This window comes from Pseudorca crassidens, chromosome 8, assembly GCF_039906515.1.
Source record: "Pseudorca crassidens isolate mPseCra1 chromosome 8, mPseCra1.hap1, whole genome shotgun sequence".
NCBI classification, from domain to species: domain Eukaryota; kingdom Metazoa; phylum Chordata; class Mammalia; order Artiodactyla; family Delphinidae; genus Pseudorca; species Pseudorca crassidens.
In genome coordinates, this window is record NC_090303.1 from 92,332,504 (window position 1) to 92,346,915 (window position 14,412).

Sequence of the window (14,412 nt, forward strand, 5' to 3'; positions counted from 1 at the left end):
ATGGTTGGATCTAATGATCAGAGATGTATTTGTGTGTCAACAAAGATAGAAGAGGGAACTGGCCTGGCGCCCACAGCTAAGCCAACAACATCAGACAAGGCCACCCTGTGACCATCATGGACCAAGACAAAAACAAGACCATTCCACAATCTTATCTGATATCAAAATATGGACAGTTCAAAATAAGGACGTTGTCCAAACCACAAAAATGACCACCACTCCCCTTGTCCTCCCAGAGGCCAAATCCTCTAAGCCCTTCTAACACCCTCGTACTGAGATGCCCCCCATCCCCAGAGGGCACCATCTCCCTCACTGAGTCAATCAACCCAATTCTGGTGACAACGCACACGATTCTTGTGGTCTGTGGCTGAAGGATGGTGCGACAGTGTCTCTAGCCCACTGTCAGGGAAGGCAGGCCCAAGACCTAGCTTGTGGCCAGTGACACAATCAGCCCGCTGTGCCCTTTGCCGCTCTGATGCGTGCCTACGGTTTCCTTTCGCCTCCCTGCTGAAGAGGGTCTGCTTCATACCATCCATGCTTGGGCGTGGGGCTGAGCTTGGGGTCTCTCCGACTAGGCTTGGCCTCCACAGCCTGGAACTGGGGCCAGGGTAACTTACATGCACACAAAAGAACAATATTCCAACCCACGTTTGCAGAGTGACAGCAAGCCAGTTGACTCGGACTTTTCGCAGTCACACTCCAGGGCAGATGAAATGTTGTGTAAATAGTTTGCTGAAGCTATGCTGATTTAACACATGTTCCGGGATCCACCACTGTGCTTATGAGTTTAAGGCTGAAGAGCAAAACTCAGCAATTTCTCTCCAAATGTTATGAAAAGTTTTGTTCTTCGAGGCATCTCTTCAGGGTACTAATTGCAAAGAAAAAACAAACAAAACCCCATACCCATAGCCATCTGTAACTGTAGTCCTGCAAAATGTTTTCTTCTTCATTTTCATTTACTTATTTATTGTTCAACATTCCTGTCCTCTACTACAGGGCACTTGGACCCAGCAAAGGGACTAAAAGGAGAGGCACGGAGCCTCTGTGACACACCCACCTGTACTACGATAGCCCCTGAGCCCCCCTGGGCCTTCAGTCAGCACCAAGCCCCCAAAGGCACTTAGGAACGTTCACGTCGAAAGGAACCCTGCGTTGAATCTTTCCTGAGAAATCCTCAGAGGAGACGGATGGTGTATTCTCTCTCCCCACTTACGATGTGTGGTGCAGATTTTGGTGAGCAGATAAGACCCCTGACGTGCCTTAAATAGAAAGTCCTACCACGCTTGAGAGAGAAAAGATGGAAGCAAGGTTGCAGATACGGTTACACATCTCCGCCTCCCCTTTCTCGCGGCGCTCTCCTGTCACACTTCCCACTGGACGTTCCAGAAAGAGACAGAGAAACTTGAAGCTGCCCTGAAGCAGGTGAGTGGGCAGACGTGAGGGAACATCACCTGGGACTTTTAGGCCTCGCAAAGCAACCCAGAACCCACTGTGGTTGTCTCGAGTGTGTGATGCAGGCAGCCGAAGGTGCCCCAAAGATCCCAAGGGAGTCAGCACTCTCCCTCGAAGCCCCTGCCCCTCACTGCCCTCCTCTTCTCCCCCAATTCATCACACTGACCCACCCCTCAAACTCAAAAATCTTTCTCCCTCTCCATAAAAGTCTCCATTCCGAAGCGCTCTCTCCATCCTGATGACTGTGTGTCTGACACACTGCATAATAACTGGGGATGCCTGCGGAAGGTGTGGTGGGTGGGGACGCAGAGAGCTTCCAGGTCTCTTTCCTGCAGCCCAAACTTCTCACCAGCCTGCACATCCTACCCTCTGCGTTCCTCGCCCCGTCCCCCACAAGTACAGGGAACAAGTACAGCAGCGCAAAACTAACCGTCTCCTCCTTTGCTTTCAACGTTCAGTCAAGCTGCTCTGAGCCGTCAAAACAAAAATGCCCTTCTGGTGAGTCCGGGGCTTTGAACGCGGGAAACCAATCACTTACATATAGTTCAGACCTGCAGCAGCCTTTCTTAAAGCGAAGCCTTCTGCCCTAAGTATGTGGCTGCATAATTGCACTCTATCCCCGACTTCCTGCCAAGCAAGGTATGTTTCAAATGCCACCTCCTTCTCCCGGAAGCCTCCCTTCCACGACCGCTACTCAGATGCCCAGTTTATACCTGCCCCACCGTTGTTTTCGCAACAGTGCCTGGCACACGGGGTGCACTCCAGGATACCTACTTAATTCAGCTGAAGTTTTAAAAACTCTTTCCACGTATTACAGTTACCAGCGCAGTTACTGAGGAAGTGGTACAAGGTCCCACACTCAACAGATAAAACCAAATTATCTGGTGAAGTGGTGGGCGCACCTCTGAGCAGGGCCAGGCGTAGGATCCCCCCGCCACGAGAACTGTCACTGAGGCCACCTGGATGGCCACTGAGTGACCCAGCTCTGTCCCAACTTACTTCCATGTGCCATTTCTGAACATGGGTTGGACGCTCCAAGAAGAGCCGAAGATGTTGAAAGACTTGGAGAAGCAGTCGTTGTAGATCAAGCCCGTGTAGATGGAGAAGATGCCCAGGAGGAGGATGAGGTAGCGTCCGTGGAAGAAGGTGTCCCAGATCTGGCCCCAGGGAGACAGAGGACGATTGTCAGTGGGCTCTGAACCAGACCCCGGGGACGCGCGTTACAGGATGCCTCCAGCACCACTGGGACAGCCACTGCAAGGCACACGGGCATCCCACACAGAGGGGCCACGTGACCGGGCAGGCATCAAAGTGATCCAAACAGACAGGGCACACACATCCTGATTTTCCTGAGCTTCTACGGGTGATTCAGAAAAGTCCTAGAATGGTAGCTGTTACTGTGGAAACAAAGCACTATAAGCTTCATATTCTTTAATTCAGCCTTGGTTAGGAAACGTAACTGAAGAAGCAGCTGTGGCCTCCCTTATAAAGGAAGGGACTTGAAAGTGGGTGGCAGCTGCCTCAAGTGCTTCTGGGACCTGCCTCCTATGCTGCTAAGTTTTACAGCAAGTGAAGTCTACGCTCATCTGGGGTCTTGTTATAACAGCGAGTCTCTGTCTCAGCACATCCACCAAGAAGAGTAAAGCGTTTTCCGTAGGACTGGATGATGTATATCAGCCGTTCTCAGAACAGCTGAAGTGTCCGTCTGAGACTTTAAATATTTATTATAGGAAAGCACAGCTGTTAAGATGCTTGTCATGGAAAACTCTATTGGTCACAGGCTGATTCTCCCACTAACCCTGCTTATGACTGACTTGCTATGACATCATTGAACGAGGTCAACTTAAGTCAACTTGTATTAAAGATTGCAGATATTCTTAAAATTCCGAACAGAGTGAAAAGCGTGTTTATAAAATGTATTACAGTGGACATAAAGTGACGTTAGCTGATTAACTTTGAAACAATGCGGACTTGAGTTGTCTCAACCTTCACAACGCTGTGCAGGGACTTCACAGAAAATGTGGAAACTTCAAGTGTGCAAGTGAAGACCCGATACTCAGGATTTCTCAGCATTTCATAAGAATGCTGATCATGGGCTGATCGTAGGAGAAGGGCTCTGCCGTAAAAAAAATATTTGTGATATTTTGAGTGAAAAAAAAGGAAGCTACAAATTAATATGCACTATTTCATCCCAATTTTAGAAAATTATATACCTGTGTATAAGCACAGGAAAAAAAACATCAATTGTGATTTTTCTCTAGGTAGTTAGATTATTGTATTTTCCCAATTTTTGCAGTGAACATATATTGCTTTTATAATCAAAGGAAAAAATCAATGTTAAGAAAAAAAAGTAAAGGAAAAGATCAATGCCTTGTCAAGTAATGTACAAAAAACAAAGATGCTACTTCACCAAACCATCCAGAGGATTTACCTTTGGCCAGGAGTTTTTATGTTGAACTCTGGTCCTTTGTTACTTTCCATCTTTCTCTTACTTTTTATAACAACATGTTATTTCCATGGTGAAAACAATATACACATTTTTAATATTCTACTTATAACCTCCAAGAAACGAGGTGAGACATTTGATGAACACTCACCTCATTGGTCGTCTTCTGGGACAGCAAGCGTCTCTCATTAAGGACCATCCAAAGGGCTGCCAGTAGCATCACAATTCCGTGGCCACAGTCTCCAAACATCACAGCGAACAGGAAGGGGAAAGTGATGATGGTGTAGGGAGCTGTAGAGGTGAGACCCACAACAGCCTGAGTCCTCCCGACATTCTTTGGGCCCCACGTCAAAGATTTCTCTACCACGCTCCACGATCTACAAGCTGGTTCCTTGTGTCTTTCTGATTCTGTCTTCCCTCACCATCCCCACCCCTGACACTCACTCAGCTCCCCCATACACTAGCTCATCAATGAGTAAGTATTATTATTCCCCACTTTACAGATGAGCTGAGTTTTGGGAGCAGCTAAGTGACTCTCCCCATGACCATTTACAAGTCAACTTAGTGACACAGCTTGTGACTCCAGTCTTCTGACTACAAGTCCTGTCTACGTCCATCTCCATCTCTCCCACACAACAGCTATGGGACTGTGCAGACGCCTCCAGATGACCCTCATTGAATCATTAAGGAAACAAGAACTGAAGTTGGCTGCCTGATACATCCACAGTTTAAGGGAGAACACGTGAAATCTTGACGAAGAGCAAATCTTTCACTAATCACCATTTGCAAAAGACAATGCAGGGCATTAGGAAACCAAATAAGATTTTAGGAATGTCACAGTTCAAAGTGATTAACTGCCAAGGCCACCGTAGGGGTAAATCTTATCCAGTTTTCATTTTCAAGCTGCCTAGTTGTGCAATACATCGGTCCCTTTACCTGGGTTCATCTCCTGGTAACTGCCTACACCGTATGCATCGACAATATTCTGGAAGCCAGCTGTGAATTTATTGGTCCTGTTAAATGTGGGAGGAGCTGTTTTAGATTGCACTGCTGTCATGATGGGGACCATGGAGGAGCCGCTCAGTTCCTGCAAAAAGAACATATAAGAAGATGTAAGGAAGAGAGCCATAGGCTAGGTGTCAGCAGGTACATCTCACAGTCCAACTCCTGCCGCCGTCACTTACTGGGTGAACTTGGGACAATTTTCTGACCTCTCTGAGACTCATGATCTCATCTGTAAAGTTAGTACTTATCTCATTCCTCTTACAGGAGAGGTGTCAAGAGAGTAGAGTTCCTCCTGATTCTCTGGGAATTTCCATTCTCCGGCTCCTGCAAATGTTATGCACACTTCTGAGCCCTCTACTCTTCCTTCCTTCCTTCCTACTTACTCTCTCAAGAGTTCATTCACTTTCCTAATTCTGTTCCTAGATTCCCAATGGCCCTGACCCTCTCTGAAATTTCAATTCTCTTTTCATTGCCTGCCTAGGCTTTCAAACACGCATGTCTCAACAACCCCACAAAAATCCAGGAGCCTAAAACTGAACTCGCCAACTTGCCCCAAAGCCAGGTCCTCCCCTGACCTCTCAGTAATCTCCAATCTCCAGATTCCAGACACTTTGGAATCACGAGACTTGTCTCTTCTCTCGATTCAGTTAATCACCAAATCTTGCTAATCGTCCCCTTTAAGTCCCTCCTCTTCCCGTTCCCACAGCCACCAGCCTGGCCCCGAGCCCCACCAGCGGACTCCAGTCTCCTTCCCTTCCATTTAGTGCCTACTCCAGACCGCGTAATCCTTCTTTTAATAAAACAAACAAAAAGCACTACCTTAGTCATGTTACCCTCCTACTCAAAAATCTTCAAAGGCTTCCTATTACCTAAAGAATGAAATCAAATCTCTCTGGTCTTATAATCCAGACTTCTTTACAACATGGATTTAATCCTGTATTCACACCTTCACCCGCACTACTTCTCCATGGAAATCAGCCAACTCCACACTAGGCTTCTCTCTTCTTCCCTTCTCCAAGTATTAACAGTTCTCCAGCTCACCCCCCAGGAACCTTCTGGTCACTCCAAACTCCAGCAGCGCTTACCACCTGTGCACTCAGTACAACTTAGCACCAACTAAACGAGTGCTCAGCCGTCCTCCTCGCAACTCGATGACGTAGGTATCACCACAAGCCTCACTTCACAGATGAGGAAACTAAGGGGCCGAGAGATTAAGTAACTTCCCCAAGGTCACCCAGCAAGTCGAGGAGATCCTCACTCCATTTTTATATGCCTTTTCATATGTGTGATTATGATCTCCTTGAGGGCAAGGACTGTGGCTTCCTCCTTTTTCTAAACATGCCCTCCAGGAGCTGACACGATGCCTGGCATGGAGTAAGTATCTTTTGCTTACGTGATGATGATAATGATAGCCACTCCCTTCCACTTCTCTCCTCACCTCCTACCCACACAGGTCCTCTACTCCGATCTCGGGAAGTAATTATCTCAGAGGACTGGAGATGCTGTAGAAATGGTCCCACGTAGCCCTGTAGGAGTCTGGCCCCTTCACAATTACAGGACGTCACTGTTGGGTTCAGACCCCTGCGTTAGGGCAGCCTTCTCCCACAGCCCACTGTCTGCCCCACACAGCAGTGAAATGTTTCTAAAACACAAACTGGACCATGTCGCTCCGGCACAGGAAGGTACACCACTAGAGTCCGTCCACCAGCACCTGCCCTGCAGCCTCTCCCCGACCTTACTCGAAGCCTTTCAACTTGCCGCGCCCCAGCTCCAACCACTGGCTACCCCACCTCTCTCCACCTGCCCACTGACCGCCCTTCCACAGCTCAGCCTGTGCACTCCTCTGGGAAGCAGCTGCCCCTCCCAGTCTGGGTGAAACGCTCTGTGTAAGTGCCCCATTTGGGTAGTTACTGGACCACGATGTGGGGACATTCAAATCCTACCTCCTGGCTAACTAACCGGGGTCAAGTTACTTCCACTCTCTGTGCCTCGGTTTCCTCATCTGTACAGAGGGGATAAAGATAGCTCCTATCTCCTCATCCAACCCGACCTCCAGGTTGGGTCCCTTCAGACCCTTCAGCCCGAAAGCTCTTCCTCCCACCCTGCCTCATCTTCCCATGACGTGCAGGGAAGTCTGCTCCAGTGCCAGCTGCTCAGGGGGCCTTCTCCCCAACAGCCCTAGAACGGTATTAGAAAGACCTAAAGCTTCAGGGCCCCAAAGGCCAAGCCATGCGTTCCTCTGCTCCCACCAGGTATGCCACCCACTTAACAGGAAAGGCTCCCCACCCAGCCAGTTCTCCCAGCAGACAGACCAACGGCACACTGCCCAGGCTTCAACCTGATGAGTTTCACCTCCCTGCCACCCCAGAAAATCATTCAAACAAGCTAATAATCACATTCTCCCATGGAAACAGGGGTCCCCCTATCCTCCTGTCACTATAAAGCCTGCCTCCCCTATAGCTCCTGCTGATTCATTCTGCTCCCAAGTGCAGGTCCCAAGTGCAACCTCCATGTGGTCCTGTGTGACGTGCAGTGTCCTCCCCTGGGCTGTGAGTATATGTGACAAACTGTGGCCAACCTCATCTGTCCAGTATCAGGTGTCGTCTGTTTGGCCACCTTGCAATAGTTAGGGCAGAGGGTCCCTTCTTCACCAATGGGGTGAATAGGTGATCAGACAGGCCCCTCACTCCCCACACCCTTCACTTTCCCCCTGCTTTACTTCCCGTTCACCATGATTTCACTGCCTGAAATCACATTAGTTAGGGACAAGCCTGCTGTCTATCTCCCTTTCGAGAAAGTCTATCAGAGCAGGGCTTTGTTCTGCCAGCACAGCCCTAGATCAGTTCCTGGGGCACAGTGAACACCTAGAGGGATGACTCAAGAGCGCGGTGAGAGTTACATAAGGTGCGCTGAGTGCTCAGCACAGCAGCTGGCACAAGGGAGCAATCCACTCCCTGCGTTCCGGCTGTTATTGCAGGTGCCTGGTTATCTGTCTTTCCAGCCAGACAAAGGTGGTATCTACAGGCATAACTAGCAGAGTGACGGCACATCAGCGCCCAGTACACACTTGCTAAGATCAAAGAAATGGTGCATGTTTATCAAACGCTGAGAAGAGCGGGAGTTTCTGACACGCGCCCACGCCCTGGGTAAGGACCGAAGGCGCAAAGATAAAGGAGACAATCCTACCAGGTGAGGTTCGCTTGACTTAGGAGGCTGACCAGCTGAGGGCCTGGCAGAGAGGCTGCTCAGGCTGGACATGACTCCCCGCCTCCCGCTCCACGCGCCACGCACCATGCCTTGCTCCAGTGCCCTCCTGATGCGCACGGCGTCTGCCACCGGGAACCAGATCTCAGCGATGATGCACTGCTGGGTGACGTCGATGTTGCACATGTTCAGGACGTGGTAAATGGCCTTCATCTTGTGCACCTTGATGACCCAGGAGTGCCAGCTGGCAGCTGCTTCTTGCAGGAGGTGCTGACGGTGAGACTCTGTCTGTGTTATGACCTGGGCAAAAAGTACCAACAGCAAAACAAGGGGCACTCGTGGAGATGCCGGACAACGTGCCAACAATGGAGGCTCATGGGCCATGGAGGCGTCCTCTGCTCCTGGCCCCCTCTTCCAGCCTGCAGCTCTCACCCGGCCCTTCACTCTCACGAGCAGTTTATCTCCCCCACTAGAGGTTAAAACCCTCAGGCAAGGACTATATCTTCCTTTTCTTCTAAATTCCTTATAGTACTATTGCGATGTATTGAATTGTGTCCTCCCCAGAAGACACGCTGAAGCCCTAACCCCTGGTAACTGTGAATGGGATCTTATTTGGAAATAGGGTCTTTGCAGATATAATCGAGTTAAAATGAGGTCATAAAATGAGGAGTAGGGTGGGTGCTATTCCAGTGTGACTGGTGTTTTTATAAGAAATTTGGACATGGAGGCACACAGGGAAGATATGTGTGATGCAGGCAGAGGCCAGAGTAATGCATCTACAAAGCAAGGACCATCAAGGACTGCTGACAACCTCCAGAGGCTAGGAAGATGCTTAATCAACTCGGGCAGCTATAATGAAGTACCGTAGACTGGGTGCCTTATAAACAACAGAAAGTCTTCACAGTTCTGGAAGCTGGAAGTCTGAGATCAGAATGCCAGCACAGTTGGGTGAAGGCCCTCTTCTGGGTTGCAGACCTCAAATTCTAACTTCACGTGGCAGAAAGCGCAAGCAAGCTCTCTGGGGTCTTTTTTAGAAGGACACCAATCCCATCCACGAGGACTCTACCCTCACGACCTAATCACCTCCTGGAAGGTCCCACCTCCCAACACCATCACCTTGGGCATTAGGTTTTTGACATTCAAATTTGGGGGCAATACAAACACTCAAACCATAGGAGAACAGGTAAGGAAGGATCATTTCCTAGTGCGTTCAGAGGAAGCCTGGCTCTGCTGGCACCTTGATTTCAGACTTTTCACCTCAGAACTGTGAGAGAATAAATTTCTGTTGTTTTAAGCCTCGCAGTTTGTGGTAACTTGTTATAGCAGCAATAGGAAACAAATACACCTATCAAAATGCCTTACATACATAACCTCTCCAATGACAAATGAATTAATGAATGAAGGAATGAATAGGCAATTTGGCCCCCACAGAATTTATTTAGTGGAATTAGTTTTTGTTCTGGTGATACAACACAGAAACCCTCTTCAGTAACCTCTACACGGGGCTGCTCAAGTCATCCGAAATGTAAGTTTAGCATAACTTCCATTCTCCTCACGCAGTTTTCATAAAATCCAGCAGAGTATTTGGGGGGAAAGGACTTCAAGGGTAATTGCTTCAGGGAACCACAGTCTCCCTGACAAGTGACAAAGAGGGAACAGAGAGGATTAGAACAATTAAACACAGCTTTTTCTGGGAAGATAAAGATGTTTGTTAGCCTAGGAGTTTCGAAAAACACACACACCTAATTTCTAAAGATACTCATTGAGGACCTAGAACTGTGCTGATCAATATAGCAGCCGCATTTTATACAAATAAAAATCCCGTCCCCCAGTTGCCCTAGCCACGATTCAAGTGCTCCATGGTCACATGTGGCCCATGGCTGTCGCACTGGACTTGCAGGTTATATAACATTTTCACCACCACAGAGAGTTCTATTGGACAGGGCTGGTCTGGAATAGGCGATTTGATGTAGGCCCAGCTCCTTTCAGTGACTACTTGCAAAGCTTATTGAAGAAAATCCTATGTGTTGAGAGCCATCCTAGCTGATGACAGATTCGAGAAGAGGATATGAATTGGGGGCGTGTTCATATGTGAAACTAGACTCACTGTCTTGACAGAATTAATTGCTTGGCTCACACAACTGGGCAATTCCGTGGAAAAAGAATCAGCAAGACTGGCTGGTCGACTTAATTGGCTAGTGAGTTATATCACAGATGCGGCCTAGGCCAGTCTGGCAATAAAGGGCTCCTTTTATCAGGCTGGGGTGGGCACCTGCAGGTTGTGCCCCTTCTTCTGTGGTTAATTCTAAGCCCAGGCAAAGCATCACTGACATGCAGAATCATCACCGTGAGCTTAGTGAACACTGTTTCCTAATTATGAAGCCTCCTGCCGCAACAGCCAGAAGAGCATAGCAGACATTCCAGCCGGCCTTGGAGCAAGGGCCCTGGGAGACAGGACTTATAAGGAAATGGCAGACGTAGCCCATCGGCAGCCCCCGCTCGGGTCACCAGCCCGAACGCCTCACTCACAGTGATTAAATCTTCCAGCCTCATGTTGACACCATCCAGCATCTCTCTGCGCTCCGACGCCGGCTCTGGGCAGGGGTATATGGTGGCTCGAAACCTGTGTTTCGTACATTTCAAAGGACACACATGGGTTATTAACAAGAAGCCTTCTGCACATCCTTTTCCGCTAACCCATCATTTGCCCACTTTGGTTAGATGACCGCCTTCCCCTAGGTTCTACGTATTGTACTCAATGTATTGCACACACCCTGACCTAATCCTGACCCAAACTGCTGATGAAAAGAGCCCTTGGGCTTCCCTGGTGGCGCAGTGGTTGGGAGTCCGCCTGCCGATGCAGGGGACACAGGTTCGTGCCCCGGTCCAGGAAGATCCCACATGCCGCGGAGCGGCTGGGCCCGTGAGCCATGGCCGCTGAGCCTGCGCGTCCGGAGCCTGTGCTCCGCAACGGGTGAGGCCACAACACTGAGAGGCCTGCATACCGCAGCAAAAAAAAAAAAAAAAAAAAAAAAGCCCTTAATAGCCACTTACCCATCACAAATCTTCTTGATTTTCTGCCTGAGCTGCTCTCCTTGATAAAATATGATGAATATATTCTTTTTAATTTCTTCTCTCTGGAAAATCAAAACAGTAAAAAATATATTTTTAGAAAATTTAAAAATTTTCTAAATTTAAAATTGGAAAACTTAAACTTCTCCTAGTTGATTGAAGTTTGTAACTCATGACGGTTGAGGGCAAGGCCACTGAGGCAGGCTGGGCGGGGCCCCCAGGAAGGCCGATACAGCCTTAAAGGGACCACCTTGCTGTTTGCTACACTATTTGGATCACAGCTGAGCCTTGTGTTCAGCTCTAAGCCCTGTGCTTAAGAGGTGTGTTAAGAAAACACCCAGAAGAGAGGGACCAGGATGTTGCAAGTCTTAAAATAAAAAGAGCTGACCTAGCTCACCAGAGTTAACTCATACACAACATTGACATTTCAGCGGGGACTGGGTGTTTGATATTTAACAAAGGTAGAGCCAGGTCTAATGTTGGACTCACACACTCACTGTATGCCCGTACGAACCCTGATTAAATGCAATTTAAAAGTCCAAGTTTGACATTTCACAAGAAAGGAAAAAATATGCATTTCACAAGAATATCTGGAAAAGTTCAACTTTTACTGTAAGCAAAGAACTGTGCCGTTTTACTCTATTTAGTTTGGGATGGGGGGGTAAAGGCAAAATGAAACCCATTGTTGGAAAAGCGGTAACAAATCCAACGCACTCATCACACACCACTCAGGTGTCATGTATCTTTGGAATCAGGTATGACCCCACTGAAAAGCCATTTGTCAGGACCTATCAAGGGTCATGAAAATGCTCATACCCTTTAAGCCAGCAATCCTATTTCCTGAATTCATACCATGGAAATACTTCAAAATAAAAATCCACACGCATGAAGATGCTTATCATAGTGTCTATATTCTGGAGAAAAATTGGAAATAAAGTGTCTAATAATAGACGGTTAACGTCCCATCAACTCAATGGAAATATGAGGCACCAACTGAAAATAATAGCAGAACGAACTGTCTCTTTGCTAGTTGCTCATGGGAGCAGGGAAGTATTTCAGGATTTGGGGAACTGCCTGCTTTACATTATGTGAAGGAACAAAGGTTCCTTCAACCATGGAGTTCACCCCTAGTCCTTCGCTGAATCTCTCAGCTCCTTCTTTGTCTCTGGATCCACCAGAACCAGGAATCCATTCTGATCTCATGCTATCTGTTCAGTGATCTTCAATGTCATGAGGCTAACGCTATCTTACTTTGTAAATACTCTCTCTACCACCATGACTATTCCATGTCAAAACATGATTGTGAAAAGGAATGATTCAATGTCGAATTTTAAAATAATATTTATAAATGGCACATAGTAATACAGGAGGGCATTTGTGTTATTTAAATCAAGAGAAGGCCAAAAAAAAATGATTTCCATGCTATTACTACAACCATATTAAATTACACCTGCTTACGGCTATGGACTAGAGAGAAAGAGGACAAGAAAAAAATAAAGACATTAGAATGGTAATGCGTTTTTTTCTTTTTTAAGCAAGTGCTTTTTTCTTATTTTAAATTGTTTTAACAGTGAAGTTGTTTTCCATGAAATAAAACTTAAAATTACATTTTTTTAGCCTCTACTATAGACAAGATTATGACTCTTTTAGAAATAAGCCCAACTTCTTGGAATTAAAAAGTAAGTAGATTTAAATACTAGCCGGAAGGGTGGAGGAAGCATACCCTACAGAGTTAGTAGCGATAACCGTGTGGCACTCAGTGAAGGGGACCCTCAAAATCTTCGTTCGAAGTGTGTGGCCCACTGACTACCAGCAACTAACTGCAAGCTGATTAGAAATTCGGGCTCCCGGGCACCACCACCCACTGAATCAGAATCTGTCGATACACTGAAAAAGATCTCATGCTCCCATGAACACTGGAGTTTGGGACGCACTGACCTCAATCAGTTCTCAGGGCTTTGTGATGAAGACACAGCTGCCACTCCACGTGGCACTACTACAGCTAAGTTTCCAGGAGCTGGTACAGCTACGGTATTTGGAGGAATGAACACTTACGAGGTGTTAACAAGACTCAGTCCTTTCATGGGTATTTTTTAAAAGGAGGGGCTGGGGAGGAAAAAAGAAAAGAAAGGAGAAAAAAAGGAAATAGATATTAGCTTCATAGAGCTAAAGACTCAGTGTTTGAGAGAATGAAACCCTTCTGGTGGGGCTACAGAAAATTTCAGAAAACGTTTCCTGCAGCCTGAGATACCCACTGTAACGGGATCTTCCAGAACTGTGTCCATCTCACTGAACTTTAAGTAGATGTTTCCTCGGCAAATTCGCCACAGCAGCCTCTCAAAGGAAGCCATCCTCTCCCGGTTGACCACACCAGCCGTGAACCTGGGCAGTCAGAAGAGGACACATTACTGAGGCACAGGGAGCGGGGTGCAGAGAAAAGGCCCTGTAGGATAGGAAGATGTGCAGCCACAAGGTGGAGGACCACCTTCCCTCTGAGTGGGAGGTAAGGACATAGCCCCGATGCGCAGGGGCCACAAGGCCACTCTGGATCCCAGCCCCAACTTTGCCCAAGTCCCTTTTGACCTCCTGTTTCCTTTGACATGTCCGGGTTTCCTTAATCATCCCAATACTATACATTCACTTATTTGCAGTTAAAAATATGATAGACCATTCATTATAGCATTGTAACTAAAGGGAACAAGTGTTCAATCTGCTCAACAATGGTCTCTGTGAGTTTATACAAATAAGGTACTAAAACTGAGACATATGTATTGATTTCTAGACATCTCTGCTGTTACAGCCATCTAGGTATCTAGATAATTTCTGATCCGAACTTTTCAAATGAACTTTAGAATGGTTACTTTCACTGGCCTATTACTTTAAATGTACATTGATTCTGTATTACCTTCTGATCAAATATTTTCAATATATATTTTCCTTGCCATTTCAAATTCAATGTCTAGTGCCTCAAATAGCATGCCCCCAAGTACCTATTGAATAAAAAACTAGAATTCTAAAACTCACTTTCATCAGTTTTACTTGGACACTGAATGAAATCCCACCATTTTGAATCAGCACACATTTTGGTGGGTATTATCACATCCTATTACCTCTACTTGTGGAAGACACGATTGCATAACTACCTCATCGCTAATTACACTCAAACTTCACACTCCAAATCTATTTTATTACCAAAACAGTATTTCAGAGACAAGGAAAAAAAAAACATGTAT

The 14,412-nt window shown here is 47.0% G+C and overlaps 1 protein-coding gene across 1 annotated transcript in view; it reads right to left on the bottom strand.

Moving 5' to 3' along the window:
- The window catches only part of ATP6V0A4 (ATPase H+ transporting V0 subunit a4), a 36,768-nt gene extending 23,212 nt beyond the window's left edge, over window positions 1-13,556 (bottom strand). Inside the window, exons 1-7 of the mRNA XM_067745567.1 lie at window positions 13,435-13,556; window positions 11,162-11,244; window positions 10,637-10,730; window positions 8,195-8,407; window positions 4,835-4,985; window positions 4,050-4,189; window positions 2,452-2,609 (exon numbers count right to left, since the gene is read on the bottom strand). Coding sequence (XP_067601668.1) covers window positions 2,452-2,609; window positions 4,050-4,189; window positions 4,835-4,985; window positions 8,195-8,407; window positions 10,637-10,730; window positions 11,162-11,244; window positions 13,435-13,530 — 935 coding nt within the window. The 5' untranslated portion in view covers window positions 13,531-13,556. The remainder of the gene's footprint in view (window positions 1-2,451; window positions 2,610-4,049; window positions 4,190-4,834; window positions 4,986-8,194; window positions 8,408-10,636; window positions 10,731-11,161; window positions 11,245-13,434) is intronic.
- Between the last annotated feature and the right edge of the window lie 856 nt (window positions 13,557-14,412).